At 50.6% G+C, this 19,252-nt stretch overlaps 1 protein-coding gene across 1 annotated transcript; it reads left to right on the forward strand.

Moving 5' to 3' along the window:
- Positions 1-12,433: 12,433 nt before the first annotated feature.
- Positions 12,434-17,476, forward strand: LOC115552469 (uncharacterized). Its single transcript, XM_030368614.1, has 2 exons — positions 12,434-12,737; positions 16,456-17,476. Exons 1-2 carry the CDS (start codon positions 12,442-12,444, stop codon positions 17,348-17,350), a joined length of 1,191 nt encoding a protein of 396 aa, XP_030224474.1. The 5' UTR covers positions 12,434-12,441; the 3' UTR covers positions 17,351-17,476.
- Positions 17,477-19,252: the final 1,776 nt, after the last annotated feature.

Raw genomic sequence — 19,252 nt, forward strand, 5'->3', positions numbered from 1 at the left:
TCACATGAAAAAAGGTGGGAGAGTAAGACTGGAAGTCAAGTCCAACTCGCCAGCCGGTGAGAGGAAATCCAACCACACCGCTTTAAAGAACATGTCTATATTCTTAAGCCGTAAAAGGGGTCCCGGACTCCAGCACAGAGTTGCCGAGTGAACCCCTGGACATATCTAACATGTAAAAACGGACAAAGGGGCCGGGGGAAGACCAAGACGCAGCCGCGCAGATGTCTTCCACCGAGTAGAGCTGTTGAAGCGGCCACGCTCCGTGTGGAGTGAGCTTTAACGCCCAACGGTGGCGCCAAGCCCTGCCGAGAGTAGGCTAAGCAAACACCCTCAAATATCCAGCGAGAAAACCGCTGCTTAGAGAGGGCGCAGCCCCTGCTAGCGTCGCTATAACACACAAACAACTGTTGTGTGGAGCGGAATGCGGCCGAGCAATTCACGTACATAGCCAATGCCCGCACCGGGCACAGGAGATGCAACTCCGCCTCCGCCTCACTAGAATGAGGCGGGGGGTGAAAAGCCTTAAGCACAATATCCCTCGACCGAAAAGAGCTATTAATGTTCTTCGGGAGGAACGCAGGATTAGGTCTGAGCAACGCGAAGGAGCTGTCCGCGTTTAGCAACAAGCAACTCGGGCTGACAGACAGAGCGGTTAACTCCGGCCCGCTTGGCAGAAACCAAGGCCAACAAGAGCGCTGTCTTAATAATAATAATAATAATAATAGATTCAATTTATATAGCGCTTTTCACGTACTCAAAGCGCTTTACATAGGGGAAGTTGATGGGGCTAGAGATAGTGAGTGATCTAGGGGTAGGCAGAGGAGAAGAGATGAGTCTTGAGGCGGGACTGGAAGATGGTGAGGGACTCAGAGTCACGAATATGTTGGGGGAGGGAGTTCCAGAGCCTGGGAGATGTCCTGGAGAAGGCTCTGTCACCTAGGCTGTGGAGTTTTGATGTGTGGGTGGAGAGGAGACCAGCTGAGGAGGATCTGAGGGCCCGGGGGGGTTGGTAGAGGGAGAGAAGATCATAGAGATATGGGGGGGCCATATGGTGGAGAGCTTTGTAGGTGACGACCAGGAGTTTGTAGTGGATCCGATGTGAGATGGGGAGCCAGTGGAGATTCTTGAGGACTGGGGTGATGTGGTGCCACGCTTTAGTATGAGTGAGGAGACGGGCTGCTGCATTCTGGACCAGTTGGAGTCTGTTGATGGAGGTGGTGGAGATGCCGGCGAGGAGTGAATTGCAATAATCAAGGCGGGAGGAGATGAAGGCATGGATGAGTCTTTCTGCAGCGTGAGGTGTGAGGGAGGATCTGATCTTTGCAATATTACGGAGGTGGTAGAAGGACGTTTTGACAGTGTGGCGGATGTGGGGTTCAAGGGAGAGGGTGGAATCAAAGATTACGCCAAGGTTGCGGGCCTGGGGGGAGGGGGAGAACGTGGTGCCGTCGATAGAGAGTGTGGGGGGGTTGGCGAGTTTACTGAGGGTGGATTTGGAGCCAATGAGGAGGAGTTCAGTTTTGTTGCTGTTAAGTTTCAGGAAGTTATTTTGCATCCAGAGAGTGAGTGAAGACAGGCAGGATTCAATGTGGGAGAGGGGGGGGTTGTGGGGGGATTTGGTGCTGAGGTAAATCTGGGTGTCGTCGGCGTAGCAGTGGAAGTCCATGGAGAAATGGCGGAGTAACTGACCAAGGGGGAGGAGGTAGATGATGAAGAGGAGGGGGCCAAGTACAGAACCTTGGGGAACACCTTGTATGACGGTGGCTGTGGCAGATGTGTGGTTGTGGAGGGAGATGAAGTGAGATCTGTCGGAGAGGTAGTAGTGAAGCCAGCTAAGTGCAGTTCCTTCGATTCCGAGGTTGCTGAGTCTGGTGAGCAGGATGGTGTGGTTTACAGTATCGAAGGCTGCACTCAGGTCAAGGAGGATGAGGAAGTTGAGGGAACCAGAGTCGGCAGAGATGAGGAGGTCATTGAGGACTTTGAGGAGAGCGGTTTCTGTGCTGTGGAGGGGGCGGAAGCCAGATTGGAGGGATTCAAAAAGGTTATTGGCGTGGAGATGGGATTGGAGTTGTGTGGTGACGATGCGTTCAAGGGTTTTGGAGAGGAAGGAGAGGTTGGAGATTGGGCGGTAGTTACTGAGGGAGGAGGGGTCGAGACCAGGTTTCTTGAGGGTGGGGGTGACAGCAGCAGATTTGAAGGCAAAGGGGACCGTTCCATGGGACAGTGAGGAGTTGAAGAGCTTAGTGAGGTAAGGGCAGAGAACGGGGAGGCAGGACTTGAGCAGGGGAGTGGGGAGGGGATCGAGGGAGCAGGTAGTAGGTTTGGAGGAGCCTATAAGTTTGGAGAGTGCAGGAGGGGTAATCAGGTCAAAGTGGGTGAGACGGCAATGGGGAGGAGGTGTTGGGAGGTCCAGAGAGATGGGTAGGGGAGAGGCCATTGAGTGTGCAGGGGGGTTATGTACAGGGAATAGTGAATGGTTGATTGCAGTGATTTTGTCTGCGAAGAACTGGAGGAATGAGTTGCAGAGATCTGGGGTGGAGGTGGAGAGGGTGCTGGTCCGCGGTTTGAGGAGGTTGCTCACTGTGGAGAAGAGGGTTCTGGGGTTTTGACAGGGGTCAGAAAAGATGGCAGAGAGGTATGCAGACTTGGTGGCGATGAGGGCGTCTTTGTAGGCAGTGAGGTGGAGTTTGTAGGCTTGATGGTGGACTGTGAGTGAGGTTTTTTTGGAGAGTCGTTCGAGTTGGCAGCCGGTTTGTTTCAATTTGCGGAGTGCAGGTGTGAACCAGGGTGAGGAGGTATTAAAGGAGACAGTTTTGGTTTTGAGGGGGGCCAGGGTGTTGAGGGAGGAAGACAGGGTAGCATTAAGGTGGTTTGTGAGCTCATCAGGTGAGATGAGGGTTGAGTCCAGGGGGAGGGTGGAGGAGAGCAGGTCAGAGAGATGGTGGGGGTCAATGGATTTTAGGTTACGGAAGGTGATTTCTCTAAGGGGGCGGGGGCGGGAGATGGGGGAGAGGATGGAGAACCGTAAAAGGTTGTGATCAGAGAGGGGAAAGGGGCATGGACGGAGGTCAAGTACAGGGAGATTAATGGAGCAGACAAGGTCAAGGATGTGTCCTTTGTCATGGGTGGGGAAGGTGACATGTTGGGCGAGAGAGAAATTTTCCAATAAAGTGGGGAATTCAAATGAGAGCTTGCAAGTGGGGGAGTCCATGTGGATATTAAAATCACCAAGTAACAGCAGACGTGGGTTGATGCTAGTGTGAGGAGTTCAGTGAGGTCAGAGAGGAATGAGGGATTAGGTTTGGGTGGCCGGTAGATGAGGATAACTGTTGTGGGGGCTTTAAAAGCAATGAATTCAAAGGATGATATTACTAAAGGGAGGGTGAGTTCTTTAATCAAATAGGTCTCTTTATGTATGACGGCGAGACCACCTCCACGGCGAGAGGGGCGGGGTTTGGCGATGTAGCTGAAACCAGGGGGAGATGCTTGGTTGAGGGAGAAAAATTCATTGGGTTGTGGCCAGGTTTCAGTAAGTAGAAGGAGGTCGAGGTTATTATCAAGGATGAGTTCATGTATGATGGGGGCTTTATTGGTGAGTGAACGAGTGTTGAGGAGGGCAAAGTTGACACAGCCAGAGGGGGGTGGGATCGGGGCAGGTTGGAGAGGTCTGAGGTTAGTCAGGATAGCTGTGCGGGAGGACAGAGGGGAGCTCACCTGCCTGGTGAGCTGCTGCCTAACGGCAGCGTTGAAAGATCCGGAAGCAGCTGAGTCCTGATGACGTGGGAGGGGCGTGACGGAGCGTGCAGTTGACCGGGTGAATGGGACGCAGAGACCGTGCTGGGACAAAACAAATCTACGGCGGGAGCTCCTGTGGATGTAACGGCGACGACGTAGGAGTCCAAGTTGTTTGATGACTGAGATGGATGATGGGAGGGAGTAGTTGAACATACCAAACAGCTGTGCAGGCGAATAGGTGAGCATGATGCTGCCGGGCGAAGGGAGCAACAGCTCAGCAATAGCGGCTAGCCGCGGGCCCGGTACACAGAGATGGATGACAGCAGTGTAGACCAGGATTACCCACGGCAAGACAGGAGGAGATGGACCAGGGAAAAGACTGACTGTGGGGAGAGTCCATACAAAGTGAAGAGGATCGATGTGATCAGGTCTGACCGACGGAGCAGCCTAGCGTCAGCCGCCACTCGATAGATGAGAGAGGGGGGACCCACTAGCAGGGATCGGGAGGCGAGTGGCTGAAAGTTGTCCGGCAAGGCGATATAAGTTGTTGTTGGAACCAGATGGCTCTTTTCCCGGTGAGGCAATATTGACAGTTGGAAGACGTCAGAAAAAGCTAGATGCCTAACTACCCAGCTAACAACGTCGGTGAGGCTAAAAATCAATGTCCCGAAAAACTGGAAGGGCTCGTGACAATAGCTTGTTAAAAGTGAAAAAATAAAAGTGAAAAAAAAAGCACAGGAAAACTATTTTATCAGTCACAAAAATCGAAAAAAGTCGTGATCAGAGAAGCGGCGAACAAACAACGCCAGCGTCCTCTCTGGTAGCCATGGCAATAAATAAATAAATAAATAAATAAATAAATAATAATAATAATAATAATAAATTAAATTAAATAAATAATAATAAATTAAAGGACAGGGCATCCAAAGGGGCCTGAGAAAGAGGCTCGAAAGGATCCCTGGACAATCCGCCCAACACGGTGGGGAGATCCCAGCATGGTGTAAGCACACCGCTTGGAACAGGCCTAACCCGTCCAGCCCCACGCAAGAATCTCTTGACCAGTGGATGGCTGAAGATCGGTCCACCATCACAGCCTGCATGGCCAGCCAAAACGGCTGCCACATAGACCTTGATAGTGGAGAAGGCCAAACCTTTCTCCAATAAGTTTTGCAGAAACAAAAGCACGCTTCCCACCTCGCATTGAGATGGGACAGCGTGGTTCCTGTCACACCAATTAGAGAAGGCGCACCACTTCGCCGCATTGAGGGAAGAAGTAGAAGGCGCACAAGCACTCTGAATAGTGTTGATAACCGTCTCAGGCAAACCTTTGCCCTGCAGGATCAACCTCTCAGGAGCCAAACCAATAGCCGTCCCGAGACATCGGGCGGGTGGTGCACCGTCCCGTGGGCCTGTGAAAGCGCATCCGGCCTGAATGGTACCGTCCACGGCGCCGACCGCGAGAGCGCAGCCAGCTCTGGAAACCACAGAGCTGAGCGGTTCTCCGGGGCCACTGTTATCAGGGACAATCTCTCCTGTCTGACCCGTTCCAGAAGAGGAAGGATCAGCTGGAGCGGGGGAAACGCATACAAGAGAGCCCGCGGCCAAAGTGTGTGTGCCAACGCATCTACCCCCAACGGGGGAAGATCCCAAGGGCTGAGGGAGAACCACCACCTGCAGTGCGTGTTCTCCCTGGACGCGAAGAGGTCCACCTGCGCTGTCCCGAACCTCTGCCAGATCAGTCTGACAATGTCGGGGACGCCGAGACGAGTGGACTATTGCCACTCGTCTCGGCGGGGACCGCCGTGAGACATGAGGTCCGCCCCAAAGTTCTGGGCGCCCGCGATATGCAGGGCTCTCAGACTGAGGAGATATTGATGAGCCCAAAGCCAGAGCTCGACCGCCTTTCGGTGGAGAGCAGGGGAGTGGACTCCCCCCTGTCTGTTGATGTATGCCGCCGCCGACACGCTGTCTGCCCTGATCAGAACATGGCGGCCGCGCACCAGGTGAAAGAAATGCAACAGCACTTTCCTCACAGCGTCGAGCTCCAACACATTTATGTGTGCTGCAGGGGGTGTGCGCCACTCGCCTCCGATCGAGTGAGAGAGGCACGTTCCTCCCCAACCCGTCAACGAGGCGTCCGTGAAGACCACTACGTAGGACGCCACCCTGCCCAGGGGAACACCCCTGAGAAGGGCGGGGGGGTTTTCCCAATATTCCAGGTCTGGCAACACCGAACGGGGAACGAGGAGCACCCTGAGCTTGTGTTGCCTGGGGTCCAACCGTTGGCGAGCAAACCACCGCTGGAGTCTGCGCATAAAAAGCAGACCCAGGGGGACCACGGGGGGGGCAGCTGCCATCAGCCCTAACAGGCGCATGGTGGACAGTGCGGTCACGTTTCTGCAAACGCGAAAACGGGAGAGCGCCCACAAGATGGTGCCTCGCCGAGGAGGCGAAAGCATCGCAGTCATGGTGGCTGAGTCTAGGCAAGTAGACTCTCCAAGTAGACTCTCTGCCGGCAGGAAGGAGAGATGGTTTATCACCGTCATGGTGTCCCTTCTCGCGGTCTCCTCTGAGTTGCTCAGAATAAGTAGGTCGGTAGAAAAGAATCCTCTTTCCCTGACGCCTGAGCGGTTCCAACGCCGTCTCCACACACTTTGAGAAGGTGCGCGGAGCCAGGGAGTAGCCGAACGGCAGACACTGGTACTCGTACGCCATCCCCATAAAGGCAAAGCGGAGAAACTTACTGTGCGCCTGCCGAACAGGGACGTGGAAGTAAGCATCCTTGAGATCCAGGGATGTGAACCAATCGCCCTCTCTCACACACCGGAGCAACGCTCCGACAGTGAGCATTCTGAATTTCCTCGCGGCAACGAATCTGTTGAACACGCGAAGATCCAGAATAGGTCTCTTTTCCCCTGACTTTTTGGAAACCAGGAAGTAGCGGGAATAAAACCCTAGGTGAGACTCGTGGGGGGGAACGACAGTGATGGCCCCCTTCACCAAGAGACGGGCCACCTCTGCTGCCAGAGCCGTGCTCGCAGCCGGGTCCCGTAGCGTTGTCTCCACCAACCCCGGGGACGACGCTTGAACTGTATGGGATGGCCCCATCTCAACGTGTTGTCCAACCACGATGGTAGAACGCACCGCTCTTGCCAACACGCATAGCGGTCGGAGAGAGGGCGAGCCGACAGCTGAGGAAGACCGTCCAGGAATAACCCGTATTCCTCGGCCCCTACCGCCTCCACAATGTGTGTGAACCAGGGGGGGCTTCCCATGAAAGGGAGGAGGCTCAGCGAGCGTAGGAGACGTACCAGAACCAGCCGCTGTAAAAACAACGAGCTGTCTAGACGTTGCGCTCGTGCCCGTTGAACAGGGAGCGAGCCGTCCGGTCGCCGCACCTGTGTCCGTGCGCTGTCCGCAGGCTGTAGCCAAAGCGCGCACACTCGTCTCCTCACCTTCCACAAACTGTGGAAGGGAGGTAGAGGGGATAATGTGGGGAACCAGGAGACCGTTACAAGCGGCCGTATCTACGGGCTCGTGCAATGAGTCTCTGGTCCGTCCACGAGGCTCCAAGGGACGCCGCTTCTTAGAAGCAGGTGAACCAGAGGCCATGTGAACACACCGTCCGACCGCCACCCTACAGCCACTGGGCTGAGGGGGTGAAAGAGGCAACATGGAGGAACGCACCACAAGCGTAGGACGCAGGTGGCCTAAGGGATATCGCTCTTTAGTTACCATGTACTTCCGTTCGGCCGAACGGTCTTTATTTTTTTCTTTATTTTGGAAGGAAAAAGTGGGAGCAAGCTTCCGGAACTTGGGACCGGCCTGGACCCTGCTTGCTCCCGGCCTGCTGGCGGGAGGAGCCCGTGAGAATCGCCCCGAACCGGGAACGATTCTCACGGACAGACTGCTGGTGCGTGAGCACCTCGGAGAACCGGGGCCCAAATAGGCCATCCGGCGCTAATGGGCCCTGGACGAGGCTGGCCCTCTCTCGTTCCGGCACCGCAGTGTGGGAGAGCCATATGGCCCTCTGGACCATCGTGGCCCACGCCATATGCCGGCCGGCCGAAACGGCTATCAGCTGGCATAGCTGGAGGATGGTGCTGGAAAAGCGGGAAACCGCTAACCATCTCGCGGCTTCCTCCGGGCCGTAGGCCTCCCTGCCAGCCGACAAGGAGACCAGGGCAGAGGAGAGCAGGGCGAGGTTGTTGACCGCCGCCGCGGATTGAGAGGCACAAACGAACACCCTGTCCGTTAGGCCGACAATCTGTCTCTGGAGGCGGTCGGGGGGCAGCGGCTTTTCGTTAGGGCGCCATCCGGCGCCCGGACAGAGAAGCGCTGCCAGGGGAGGCTCCAGGCGAGGGATCCCCCTCGCCTGAGTATCGGCCCACCCCTCCACGTTGGTGTAATCCATGAAGGATTTCACCGGGGCCTTCAGGGTCGAAGGGTCCCCACCGGCAGCAGTGAACAGGTGCTGCACAGGCGGGAACAGGGGGCACTGGGTAGCCCGCCGGGAAGAAGATGGGGTGCAAAAGCACTCGCCCTGCATATCATCAGATATGGGGACGAGAGGCAGGGCCGGCATGGGAATCCCCTTGATGGCCGCCGCCTCACCCATGATCTCCCCGAAGAGATCGGCCATCCGGCACGGTTTCTCACGCTGGACGACGGTAGCGGTTGTAACCCGGGAGCTGGAAAAACCGGACGCCGAGTCACCGAAGACGTCGTCCAGGGAGATGATGCCGCCGTCGTCGTCCAGGTCAGGGGCCCCGGCCCTGAGCAGGTCGATGGCCTCAGCGAGGTCCACCGAAGGGGAAAAGAAGAGATGCCTGGAGAGGATCCCCTCTTCAGGCAGTTCCCGGCAGGTGACACAGGAGACGGGGGCCGCCATAGCAGCCGCGGCGTGGTCGGCACCGAAAGCACGCCAAGTGTACGTCACCCGGTGCCAGGGAGGCGGGACAGGAGGCGCATAGGGGCCCTGAAAAGGACCTAGCTCTAGGAGCGCTCTCAGGTGGCCCTGAAAAGGGCCGTTTGACCATGGCCTCGCCCGAGCGGCTGCCACCGGCTTGGGAGATCCGTGTCGAAGTCATCTTAACTGTATTCTCGATTTTCCACTGATAAGCACAAGTGCTGAAAGAAAAGGGAGGATGAGCGACGGTATACACTGGTTATATAGACACTATACCGTGGGAAATGTGAGTGGTAACCACGCTGAGTGGTGCATAGTTGAAATTTTCAGTGCGCACAAGCGCGCGCACGGGACAAGCCCATAAGTCGAAAACTAGACGGCATAGCCTACATGAAATAGAACTGTTTGTTTACCTGTGTTCGGTAGATGCTTCATGAACCACCTCCAGTACGCAAGCCCGTTTACCTTGTGTTTTTGTTAGAATACACCACGTGTTGAATATTTACCACTCTCCGAGTCATACCTAGCACGAGACCAGCATACCCCAAAGGATCTAATTAGTTTATTCCACATCGTGTCGCGTGTCAATTAATAATCCGTTGCTGTGCAAGTTTTGTGCAAGTTTATCAGGTGAATTTGTCGCGCCACATCTTTTCCCCGCCATCGGTGCTTCATGCCAATTCATTCTCAACCATGGCCAAGATATCCACCATTGCGTTACCTGTTGTGGAAGAGGGAGAGACGTCGGAGAACCCAACGCAGTCTGTTCATAATATTGTAATGACCGCGGAAGAGGCAGTGAATATTGATTAGACAGCGATTTATTAGATACCACCACTAATAGACCTCTGCAGAATAAGTCCCGCCTCCAAGGCTCTTGGTTCCATGTTTAAATGTCCATAGAAAATAACATGGGGGTTTTGAATGATCGGATGTGACAAACTCTGTCGAAGAAGTAAAAGCTGCTCAGGTTTTGAAGTACACACCTTTTCCATCTAGATTCCTGTTGGGTTTTGGAATGTCGGGGCTGTTGAAGTAGTTAACTATTATGAAGAAGCATTATGCTAACACCTAGCAACAAAAAGTAACCGGACCGTTCACCAAGGTTTGAGCTCTGTGTGTGTGGAATGACTACTGCTCTGATACTCGACGCTGCGCTGATCTGCGCCGTCTCAGGACGTCACGACTCTCCCAGTCAAGTCTTCACTGAAATGGCACCAGAGCCCGCCTACGGAGAAGGTGGCACCAACGCTGCTCGTCCATTCACGTGTGAAATGACAATCATGTTAGGTTGTGAATGCTTGCGAGCAACTCCCGCCTCCCTAACAAGTATGATGTATGAAGTCTGTGCAGATCAGAACTAGCTCCCGTTTAGCATTAATAATAGTTAAAGGGATACTTCACCGGTGGAGCTTTGAAGGTTATATGAAGTAAATAATTAGATTTATTATAAATGTGCAAAGAAAATTGAAATCAGTTCATCCTAGCCTGAGAAAAGGCAGAAAGAAATCCTCCAACTATCACAGTGCATTGCGCTCGCTGCACCGCCCGCCTGTTTCCGTTTGGAGGGGGAAGGACCCATGGTCCTACGCTAGTGTTAGCGCTAGCAAACTTTGTGTGAACATATCCCCGTGATAAGTTGACTAGTTCAGACTTCTGCCCTCATTTTTTCAAACGCATCCTTTGTATATTGCTGTGCAGCATAAAAACATTTGCTAATTACAGTAGCTCAGCATATCAAGTATTTGTACTCAACCTTTTCTCCACAGTTGAAATAAGTGTTTATCTTATACAGTAGGCCTACTTTAGTATAACAGCACTTGGGTTAGTAAACAAATCACAACAACCAACATGAATTTGAAGTTTTATTCATGAAAAATTATGAACTATTTACAAAAATAAAACGTGTAGTGCTAGAGTCAAAATTGTCACAGCACGTCTTGAGCATCTACTGTCTCCTGGTAGCCACGGTACTGCCCATCTTGTGCTGGATAATTAGCTCTGATGAACAAGGACAACACAGGAAGCCGACACTGTATAAGAAAGAAAGAGAACAACATTAGCAAACCAAGATAAATGATGCCTTGAGTAGCCAATACAGCATTACACAGACTTCAAGCTAACGTAACGTAGCCTATGATCTGCCATTAAGATCGGCTACTTTCGGATTACTACATTGTCACGTTCCCTGGGACTCGTTGTAGCCAATGTGTGAGTAAAAAAACAACAACAATTACTCTATGCTCAGACGTCTGTTTCTCCCGGCGGGCTTTGGCTGACGTTTCCAGTACACTTTCTGGGTCCGGAAATATGTATCCAATACCCAACAGATGAGGCGTAAAGCCTGGGGTGCGAAACTCGGGTGACACACATGTCCGTGGCATCCTCTGATTCCATGATTTCGTCCAGAAGAAATTGGCCCCGCTGGAATTCTCGGCAGAAGACAGACTCTTGTTCTGTGTCCATTGGCGCACAGTGAGAGCACAGGCACCACCAATCCGCCCAGCTCGAGCCATTGCGGGCTCCTTTCTGCGGCAGGCAGGTCATCTGCCTCGGCTGTAGCGGCGGCAGCTTCAGCCGCCTCCTGTCCCTCCATAGCCCTCAGCTGCTCGTCGCTATATTGTGGCTCATAAAGGTAGCCACGACCATCCGTTTCTACCATAACTTCTTCAAAATTCCAATCCTCCATATTGTGTCCGTGTGCGTATTCAGTACCTTCGGCCATGTTTTCTGTAGGTGAAGTCTAACGCACTGGCACTGATCTGTGATAGGTCTGTTAGCGCATTAGGTCCCACCCCCTATGGGCGGGTTTGAAACGGTGGGAACTTGTGCTTGTAGTCTCAATAGAAATCCCCCCTCTTGTATTTCCTTCTGGTTTTGCGTCATTGCAAGGAGGAAGTGTAAGAGGTAAATATGGATTTCTCCCGTCTCAGGGGAAAATGAGTGAGTGTTACATGACCATTCAAAAGTATGACTGGGTTTCTAACAATGCAAAGCTTTATGCAAATGGGTGGAGTGTTCCTTTAACTACTTTAAAAGCCAATCCAAAACCCAAGTGGAATCTACATGGAAAAAGTGTCTAGTTCAAAACCTGAGCAGCTTTTACTTCTTCGCCACCTACAGAGTTTGTCACGAACGACGATCATTCAAAACCCCCATGTTATTTTCCATAGACATTTAAACATGGAACATAACATGGAGGCGGGACTTATTCTTCAGAGGTCTATAAACCGTTGGAACACACAAGACTGGTAACCACAGCAACGCCAGCAACTACAACAAACCCCGTAAAGCCCAATCCCCGCTAGGGCCATCCGGAGGCTCACACTGCTTCTGGACGTGATATTATATATAATAGTATATAATATTATGTACTATTATCATGGGCGTCAGTTTGGTTTGAAATGGGCTGGGGACAGAGACGCATTCGGAAGTGCATTTTCAGAAGTGCTGGGTACAATGAGGATGCACTCTTTTTTCTCTCTTTAGTGCCGGTAATGAAAGGTTCTGAAAGACGGCATACCATGTAGCTAATTACTAACCCTGCGTTCACACCAAAAGATGCATTTGCTGCCCGAACGCGTTGACGCCTGAGTTTTGCGGCGCGTCAAATCAAGTTTTGCGGCGCGTCAAAAGTTTTGCGGCGCGTCAAAAGTTTTGACGCGCAGCAAAAGTTTTGACGCGCCGCAAAAGTTTTGACGCGCAGCAAATCTTCTGCTGCGCCGCAGTTTTGCAGCGCGTGAAGTTTCGCGGCACGGCAAGTTTTTCCCGCGGTGCTTCTGAATTCATTCACAACCATGGCCGACATTACGAGCATCGTATCTCTTTACCTGTTGTGGAAGAGGGAGAGACGTCAGAATGCTCGTCGTCGTTTTTGGGTTCATGAGACCATTCGGAGCCGTACAGAGCTCGGTGAATTTCACCGTCTTCTGCAGGAGCTCCGTCTGGATGGCGAACGCTTCCAGCGCTATTTGAGGCTGACTCCGGCCCAGTTTGATGACCTGCTAGCTAGGATCGGTGCTAGGATCTCTTGGTTGGACACCAACTACAGGCGCTCCATCTCAGCTTCGGAGCGCCTGTCCATCTGTCTCCGGTGAGTGGTTTCATAATTTGTGTCTCAAAAATCGAAACATAAACGTTTTACTTCAGGTTCACCAAGCAGGCGTTTCCATGGTAGACACTACCATTATTATTATCCTCTGCCGACAATAGTATAGTCAGTGCTTAATTTGAGGGGGAGCAAGGGGGAGCGCGCTCCGGAAGCTCTGACGCGCGCACCGGAAGCTCTGAAGGCCTCCACACACCGGCGCCGCAGCGCAGCGGCGCGTATTTTACGCGCGTCAAAAGCACGCCCGTAGCACCAACAGGAGGCGGCGCGACGGCCGCGCTGCAGTATAAAATCAGGAAGTCACCTGTCAATCAACCGCAGCAAAGAGACGGAACGCAATGGGTGAGTAGCCTATTGTAGCCTAGTTTATTTATTTTCCATCTTTTTGGCTGAATAATTTGAAAAATGTATAATTTGCGAAGTGAAAGTATGTTTTCAAGCATCAGATCAACTTAGTTTGTAGGGCACTTAATCGTTTTATTTACTGTCATTTCTTATTTATTTTATATTTTGCCATTATTCATCTACTGCATCAACAATCTCAATAACTGCAGGACCTTCTATTAAGCCTTTTTAGTATATAGTGCAGTCACCTTTTAAGGCCAATTGTTATTGTGTGTATTTATTGTATTAAGCTCCTGGATGGCTTTATTGATCCCCATTGGGACCAATACAGTATCTATCTATCTATCCATCTATATAGCCTTAACATAGCCACACATTTACATGTATGCAGCCAGTAGTTATCCATTTTAATTGAGCAAGCTCTTTTACATTTTATTGAGTTTTTTTTATTTCAAAAGAATAAATAACTGTTGCCAGACAGAGGGGGGCTGCCCTTCTTCTCCTGCGCTGTAGGCGGGCAAGGAGAAGACGAAGGGTTTGGGTGCACCCCATCAATGAACAGAGACAAGAACAGGGGGTATGCCACAATCTGGTCAAGGAGCTCCGTGCAGATCCTGAGAGGCACGCCAATATTTCAATTCGCCACTAAGTGTGCAATGGCAGAACCATATGGTGCAGCCTATATGATGACCTATAATCTAGTTATTATCCCTCTCTGGTATACTCTTTTGCATATATATATATATACTTTTTTTTTTATCCCTCGGGATAAATACAGTGATGTTATTGCTGTGCTGGATTCAGTAGCCAGTGTATTTTATTTGAGTGCTCAAGACACTTAATGTTATTTTTCCTTAAATCCAGAGAGACAGTTAATACATGATCTGATACCAGAGAGACAGTTAATACATGACAATGCATTTTTGAGCTTTGCCTGTGTTTTCTTTTACTTATCTATTTTATTGTATGAGAATGTTTCTATGTGAAGCACTTTGAGTCTGCTTCATGTATTAAAAGTGCTATATGAATGAAGTTGCCTTGCCTTAAATAAATATATATATATTACAAGTAATCTGGTTTCTACCTACATGGTGTGATTATATGTGACTTGATTTCGTCTATTTCCCATTATGGTTAATGGTTTGGGTACTTAGTCCACCATTGTTGATTTCTCACCTGAAGATCCAATCTCCAGAGCTATGGCTCGCCAGGCAATGACCTTTTGGAGTTGTCTTTGTAATGACGGGAACTTTGTGTGTGTGTGTGTGTGTGTGTGTGTGTGTGTGTGTGTGTGTGTGTGTGTGTGTGTGTGTGTGTGTGTGTGTGTGTGTGTGTGTGTGTGTATTGAGGGGAAAAACGGTCTGTGTAGTTACTGGACCAGATGAAATGAGACGGAGAGGTATTAAAGGCTGTCGGCACGAGGACCTTGGATTTATTAAGTAAAGTGGCAACGGTTATACAGAGTCATAAAGCGTGAGAAATCGAATATGTCTAAGTCCCTAATCAGCGCTGATGGTTCGTCCAGAGCTTCGCCTCCGTGGAAGGTCTGCTTCAGAAGAAGGTCCAGAGTCCCTGTGTGATACAGTTTTATGCTGTATCCTCCTCTCGATGAGGTGTGTGCGTTTGAGGTGTGTGTGGTTCTGTGTGTTTTTGCTTGGCCTTGGCTCCCAGGCCCTGGGAGAGCTTCGAAATGTCTCCTGTGTGATAAATTAAAACGGGGGAGCGCCCCCCCGAAGTGTCTCCTGTGTGATAATTTAATGTGGCTCTCACGTTCTTGAGGATGACTGGTGCATTGTCTGAGTGTCTACCATTTGCCTGCTTGGGAAATGGGGCCTTGGCTCTGGCCTTGACCTGACTATATTATCATGTTTGTGTTATGTGTTAAAAGTTGACTATATTGTAATGTGACTGCCATGTGATGTGCTCATCAGGCTAGGGTAGGAGTTAGCTATATTTGTAATGTACTCAGCAGGTTATTTTTCCCAACAGTGTGTGTGTGTGTGTGTGTGTGTGAGGGGCTAATACTGTGTGCATGTGTGTGTTTTGTTCAGATGTGCAGCAAGAGAGGTTGGACTTGGAGTGACGCGAGTCGGTTGAGTGATGTGTGATAAATCTGCGAGGAGTTAGCGAAAGTGGCTGCGGAGAAGAGGGGCAAGAAGGCCAAAATGAACTTTATTATTATTATGGTTTTTGTGGTATTCTGGTATTGTTCTGGTTAATATATGTATCTATTTGTTAACGTGGCCAAGTTGTCATGCCAGATTGTTGTTCTAACTAGCCCTACTATAATCTATGAGGTAGTGTAACGTGCGCGTTTGGCTGAACCCAAGTGCACAGACTGGCGACGAGCGTGGAACAGAGTCAATTGTTTATTTCGTAGACAGGCGAGTAGTCAGACAAGCAGGGATCAGGAACCAACGGGGTAGTCAGACAGGCGGGGATCAGGAACCGGCAGGAGAGTCAGACAGGCGAGGATCAGGAACCAGAAGGAGAGTCAGACAGGCAGGGATCAGGAACCGGCAGGAGAGTCAGACAGGCGAGGATCAGGAACCAGAAGGAGAGTCAGACAGGCAGGGATCAGGAACCGGCAGGAGAGTCAGACAGGCGAGGATCAGGAACCAGAAGGAGAGTCAGACAGGCAGGGATCAGGAACCGGGGGAATAGTCAGACAGGCAGGGATCAGAGAGCAGACAGGAGCGGTGGTAGGTCAGGAGTTGAATCGCGGGAAAGCACTGTGAAACACAAGAGACAATCTGGCAGAGAATGTTTGGGAGGAGAGGACTGATATAGGGGAAACACAGGTGAAGGTGGTTGGGTTAATTGGGAGTGATCAGGGTGGTAGGCAGGTGAATGAGAAAACCAGGGGCGGATCATGACAGGTAGCCTATTTATTTGTTTTCATCTTTTGATGCGACGGAGATCCATTTTCAAGGACTTGGTGTATTTTGTTGTGTTGAGAATACAATGACTCAATGACGCACCTGCGAGTGCATGACATTATTCCTCAACTGTTAGTAAACAACGGTAAACTTTATAACGTGTGGCTGTGTGTCTCTCCAACCTAACATATGTTTACTATTTTTTCTGGGTACATCCCCATTCACGAGGCTTTAGTAGGCTAATTTCTTGCGATGTTGACTAAATAAGTGTGGGTTGTTCGAAAGCGCCCACCAGAACCCCCCCCCCCCCCCGCCGCTTTTTTTCTACTCGTCCTCAGCGCTCCGGGAGCTCCCACTTGACAAATTAAGCACTGAGTATAGTATGTAGTCAAATACAATAAATAGATCCATTATGTTGATATTGTAAATGTATGATACCTATACTATCTTCACTACAACACTTTTTTTTTATTCTGCAGATACCTAGCCACTGGGGACTCCTACAGGACCATCGCAAATAGTTTCCGTGTTGGGATCTCCACTGTCTCCAGCATTGTCCCTGATGTTGCCACTGCAATCTGGGACTCTCTGGTGGAAGAGTTCATGGCTGTGCCCAGCACAGATGAGTGGAGGTCCATTGCAGGGAGGTTTGAGGAGGGCTGGAATTTTCCTCTTTGCTGTGGAGCATTAGATGGGAAGCATGTGGTCATCAAAGCCCCTGCTCACTCAGGATCCCAGTTCTACAATTACAAGGGAACTTTCTCTCTTGTTCTCTTGGCGGTTGTAGACGCGGAATATTGTTTCCGGGTGATTGATGTCGGGGGGTACGGAAGAACCAGCGATGGTGGGATTCTGGCCAACTCTGCTTTTGGTGCAGCCCTTCAGTCTGGCACCCTCCAACTGCCTGCCGACCTGCCACTACCAGGAGCTGACCACCGAGGACCACAGCCACATGTCTTCGTGGCTGATGAGGCCTTTCCACTGCGGAAAAACCTCATGAGGCCATTCCCTGGTCGCAACCTGGCAAGAGAGCGCCGGGTTTTCAATTACCGTCTGTCCCAAGCTCGGATGGTTGTGGAGAATGCCTTTGGGATCCTTTCTTCCCAGTGGAGGGTCTACAGGCGTGCCTTCGAGGTCAACGTTGAGGTTGCGGAGAAGTGTGTGAAGGCTACCTGTATTCTCCACAACTTCATGCGGAGGACCACCCCCCCAAGTGCATTGAGGGGGAACATCCCAGTTGGCGAGGTGGACCCACTGCCAGGTCTACGGAGAGTTGCTGCCAACAACTCAGCGAGGGAAGCCATCAGGATTCGGGAGGCCTTCAAGTCCTACTTCTCCGCTGAGGGAACCGTCCCATGGCAAGACAACGTGTAGCGCACCAGCACACCCAAAACGGCTCTTTTAAGAGCCACCCACACAATACTATTGAGGAAACTTCCTGAAATTACTTTATTGACAGTGATCTTCTGACTTAATGAAGAATGTCTCCTTAACATACAACAGTAATATGCCATTATTAACTAAGTTTGTTAATGTTAGTTTATAGTTTGTAATCAGGTAACTGTGACAGTCCTGAGCCGTCTTGCTTCCCTTCTGCTGGCCTCTGTTCTTCTTCCAGGGAAGCTGATTGGCTGGCCACCTCATTGAGGGATTGAACTCACCTGCAGGAGGCCGAAGAAGCAGAAGATGGGGGGAATCCAACATGGCGCTCTTGCTCTCCCACCTGGAAGGCTGGTGCTGCCTGGCACCCAACTGGGTTTTGTTTGGGGATGTTATTCTAGCCCTTTAGCATACTCATAGTTTAGTTTAACTGTAAACACAACTCTACACTACAGAATGCTGATTTGTGGGGTTTTTCGAGTTACTAAATAAATGTGACGTTCATTTAACTGTTGCTGCGTGGACCTCCCGTTCTTGGTTGTGCTCTTCAACGAGCAGGGCACAACATAACTGACAAAAATACCTTAAACAAAGTTTCTTGGACCCCAAAATCTGTGGCACAAAATAATTTGCAACATTTCCCTCAAACAACATAAATGGCCATTCAATAAAGATTATGAAGACACATTTTTGGTATAAAAAATAATTTATTGGTGTGTGTGCGTGTGTGCGTGTGTGTGTGTGTGTGTGTGTGTGTGTGTGTGTGTGTGTGTGTGTGTGTGTGTGTGTGTGTGTGTGGGGGTGCGTAAACAAAAAAAAAAAAAAAATGGGCATGGATCATTCCCTGCAACGATTGTCACCCCAGAACCTAGTCATCGACTGGTCCAAATTGATTGATCAAATTAAACTCTACTGGATTATGAACGCAGTTTGCATCGTGCAATAATTTATACATTTGGAATTTAATTTGTTCCTTTGCATTGGGTGGTGAATCGCTGCAGGGAAGGAAGTATTGTTTTTAAAAAGTGCTCATCCTCTGAGAGGATGAGAGGCTCAGGTGGAGGCACAGGTGCGGCCTGCTTCCTCAGCACCTCAAGGAGTAAGGCCTCAATCTCCGTCTCCCTTTTTCTGAATTGTGACCTCACTGTTTCAAATGGAAACAACATTTTTGGGTCAGGTAACAGACAAAAATACATTCAACATGAAAGGCTATGAGTACATAACTAGTCATACTAATAACATACCATAGGGACCCTTATGACCGCATAAAACGAAGTGTAGCATAAAGTAAATGTAATTTCTCTCATGTTAAATGACATACCTGGGGCAATAGGAGGAGTGGTGACAGCAGCAGTTGGTGGTGGTGGTGGTGGAATGAGTTCAGAGGCAGCAGCAGCCTCCGGCTCCTCACAGCTTAGATCTTGAGGTGACAAGAGGTAGTTATCAATCTATAGAACAAATCATGCTGTGTATGGGCGTGTATGTGTGTCTTCGCTTATCGACCAACCTCCTAGGTCACTCTCTGTCCCTGCTGCTGCCTCTGAACCCTGGTCCTCGACTGGGTACTCTGCAATCCCGTCTACCTCGACCCCCAGCACCATATTGCTACTGGTCTCCCTCGGAGTAACAAATGGGCCGAGGAAAGACAGGATTGCAGAGTACTTCCAAGTCTTCAACGGGCCTGCTGCTGACCCACTCCTCTTTCCTGCCTCCTCCCTGCGTCTCACCCTGAGGTACGTGTCCCTCAGGACCTTCCACCGTCGTCGGCATTCCTCCTCTGACAAGAAAAAAGCCTGCGCTGTGTAATTCGAACTGAACTGTTAATAATAATAATAATAATACATTTAATTTAGAGGCGCCTTTCAAGACACCCAAGGTCACCTTACAGAGCATATA

This window comes from Gadus morhua, chromosome 10, assembly GCF_902167405.1.
Source record: "Gadus morhua chromosome 10, gadMor3.0, whole genome shotgun sequence".
Lineage (NCBI taxonomy): Eukaryota > Metazoa > Chordata > Actinopteri > Gadiformes > Gadidae > Gadus > Gadus morhua.

What these genes read in the sequence shown, in the direction of transcription:
- LOC115552469 (XM_030368614.1), top strand. Translation starts at nt 12,442, where the DNA reads ATGGCCGACATTACGAGCATCGTATCTCTTTACCTGTTGTGGAAGAGG. An exon ending in CGCCTGTCCATCTGTCTCCG is followed by an intron (nt 12,738 to 16,455) that starts GTGAGTGGTTTC and finishes TTTATTCTGCAG; the next exon opens with ATACCTAGCCACTGGGGACT.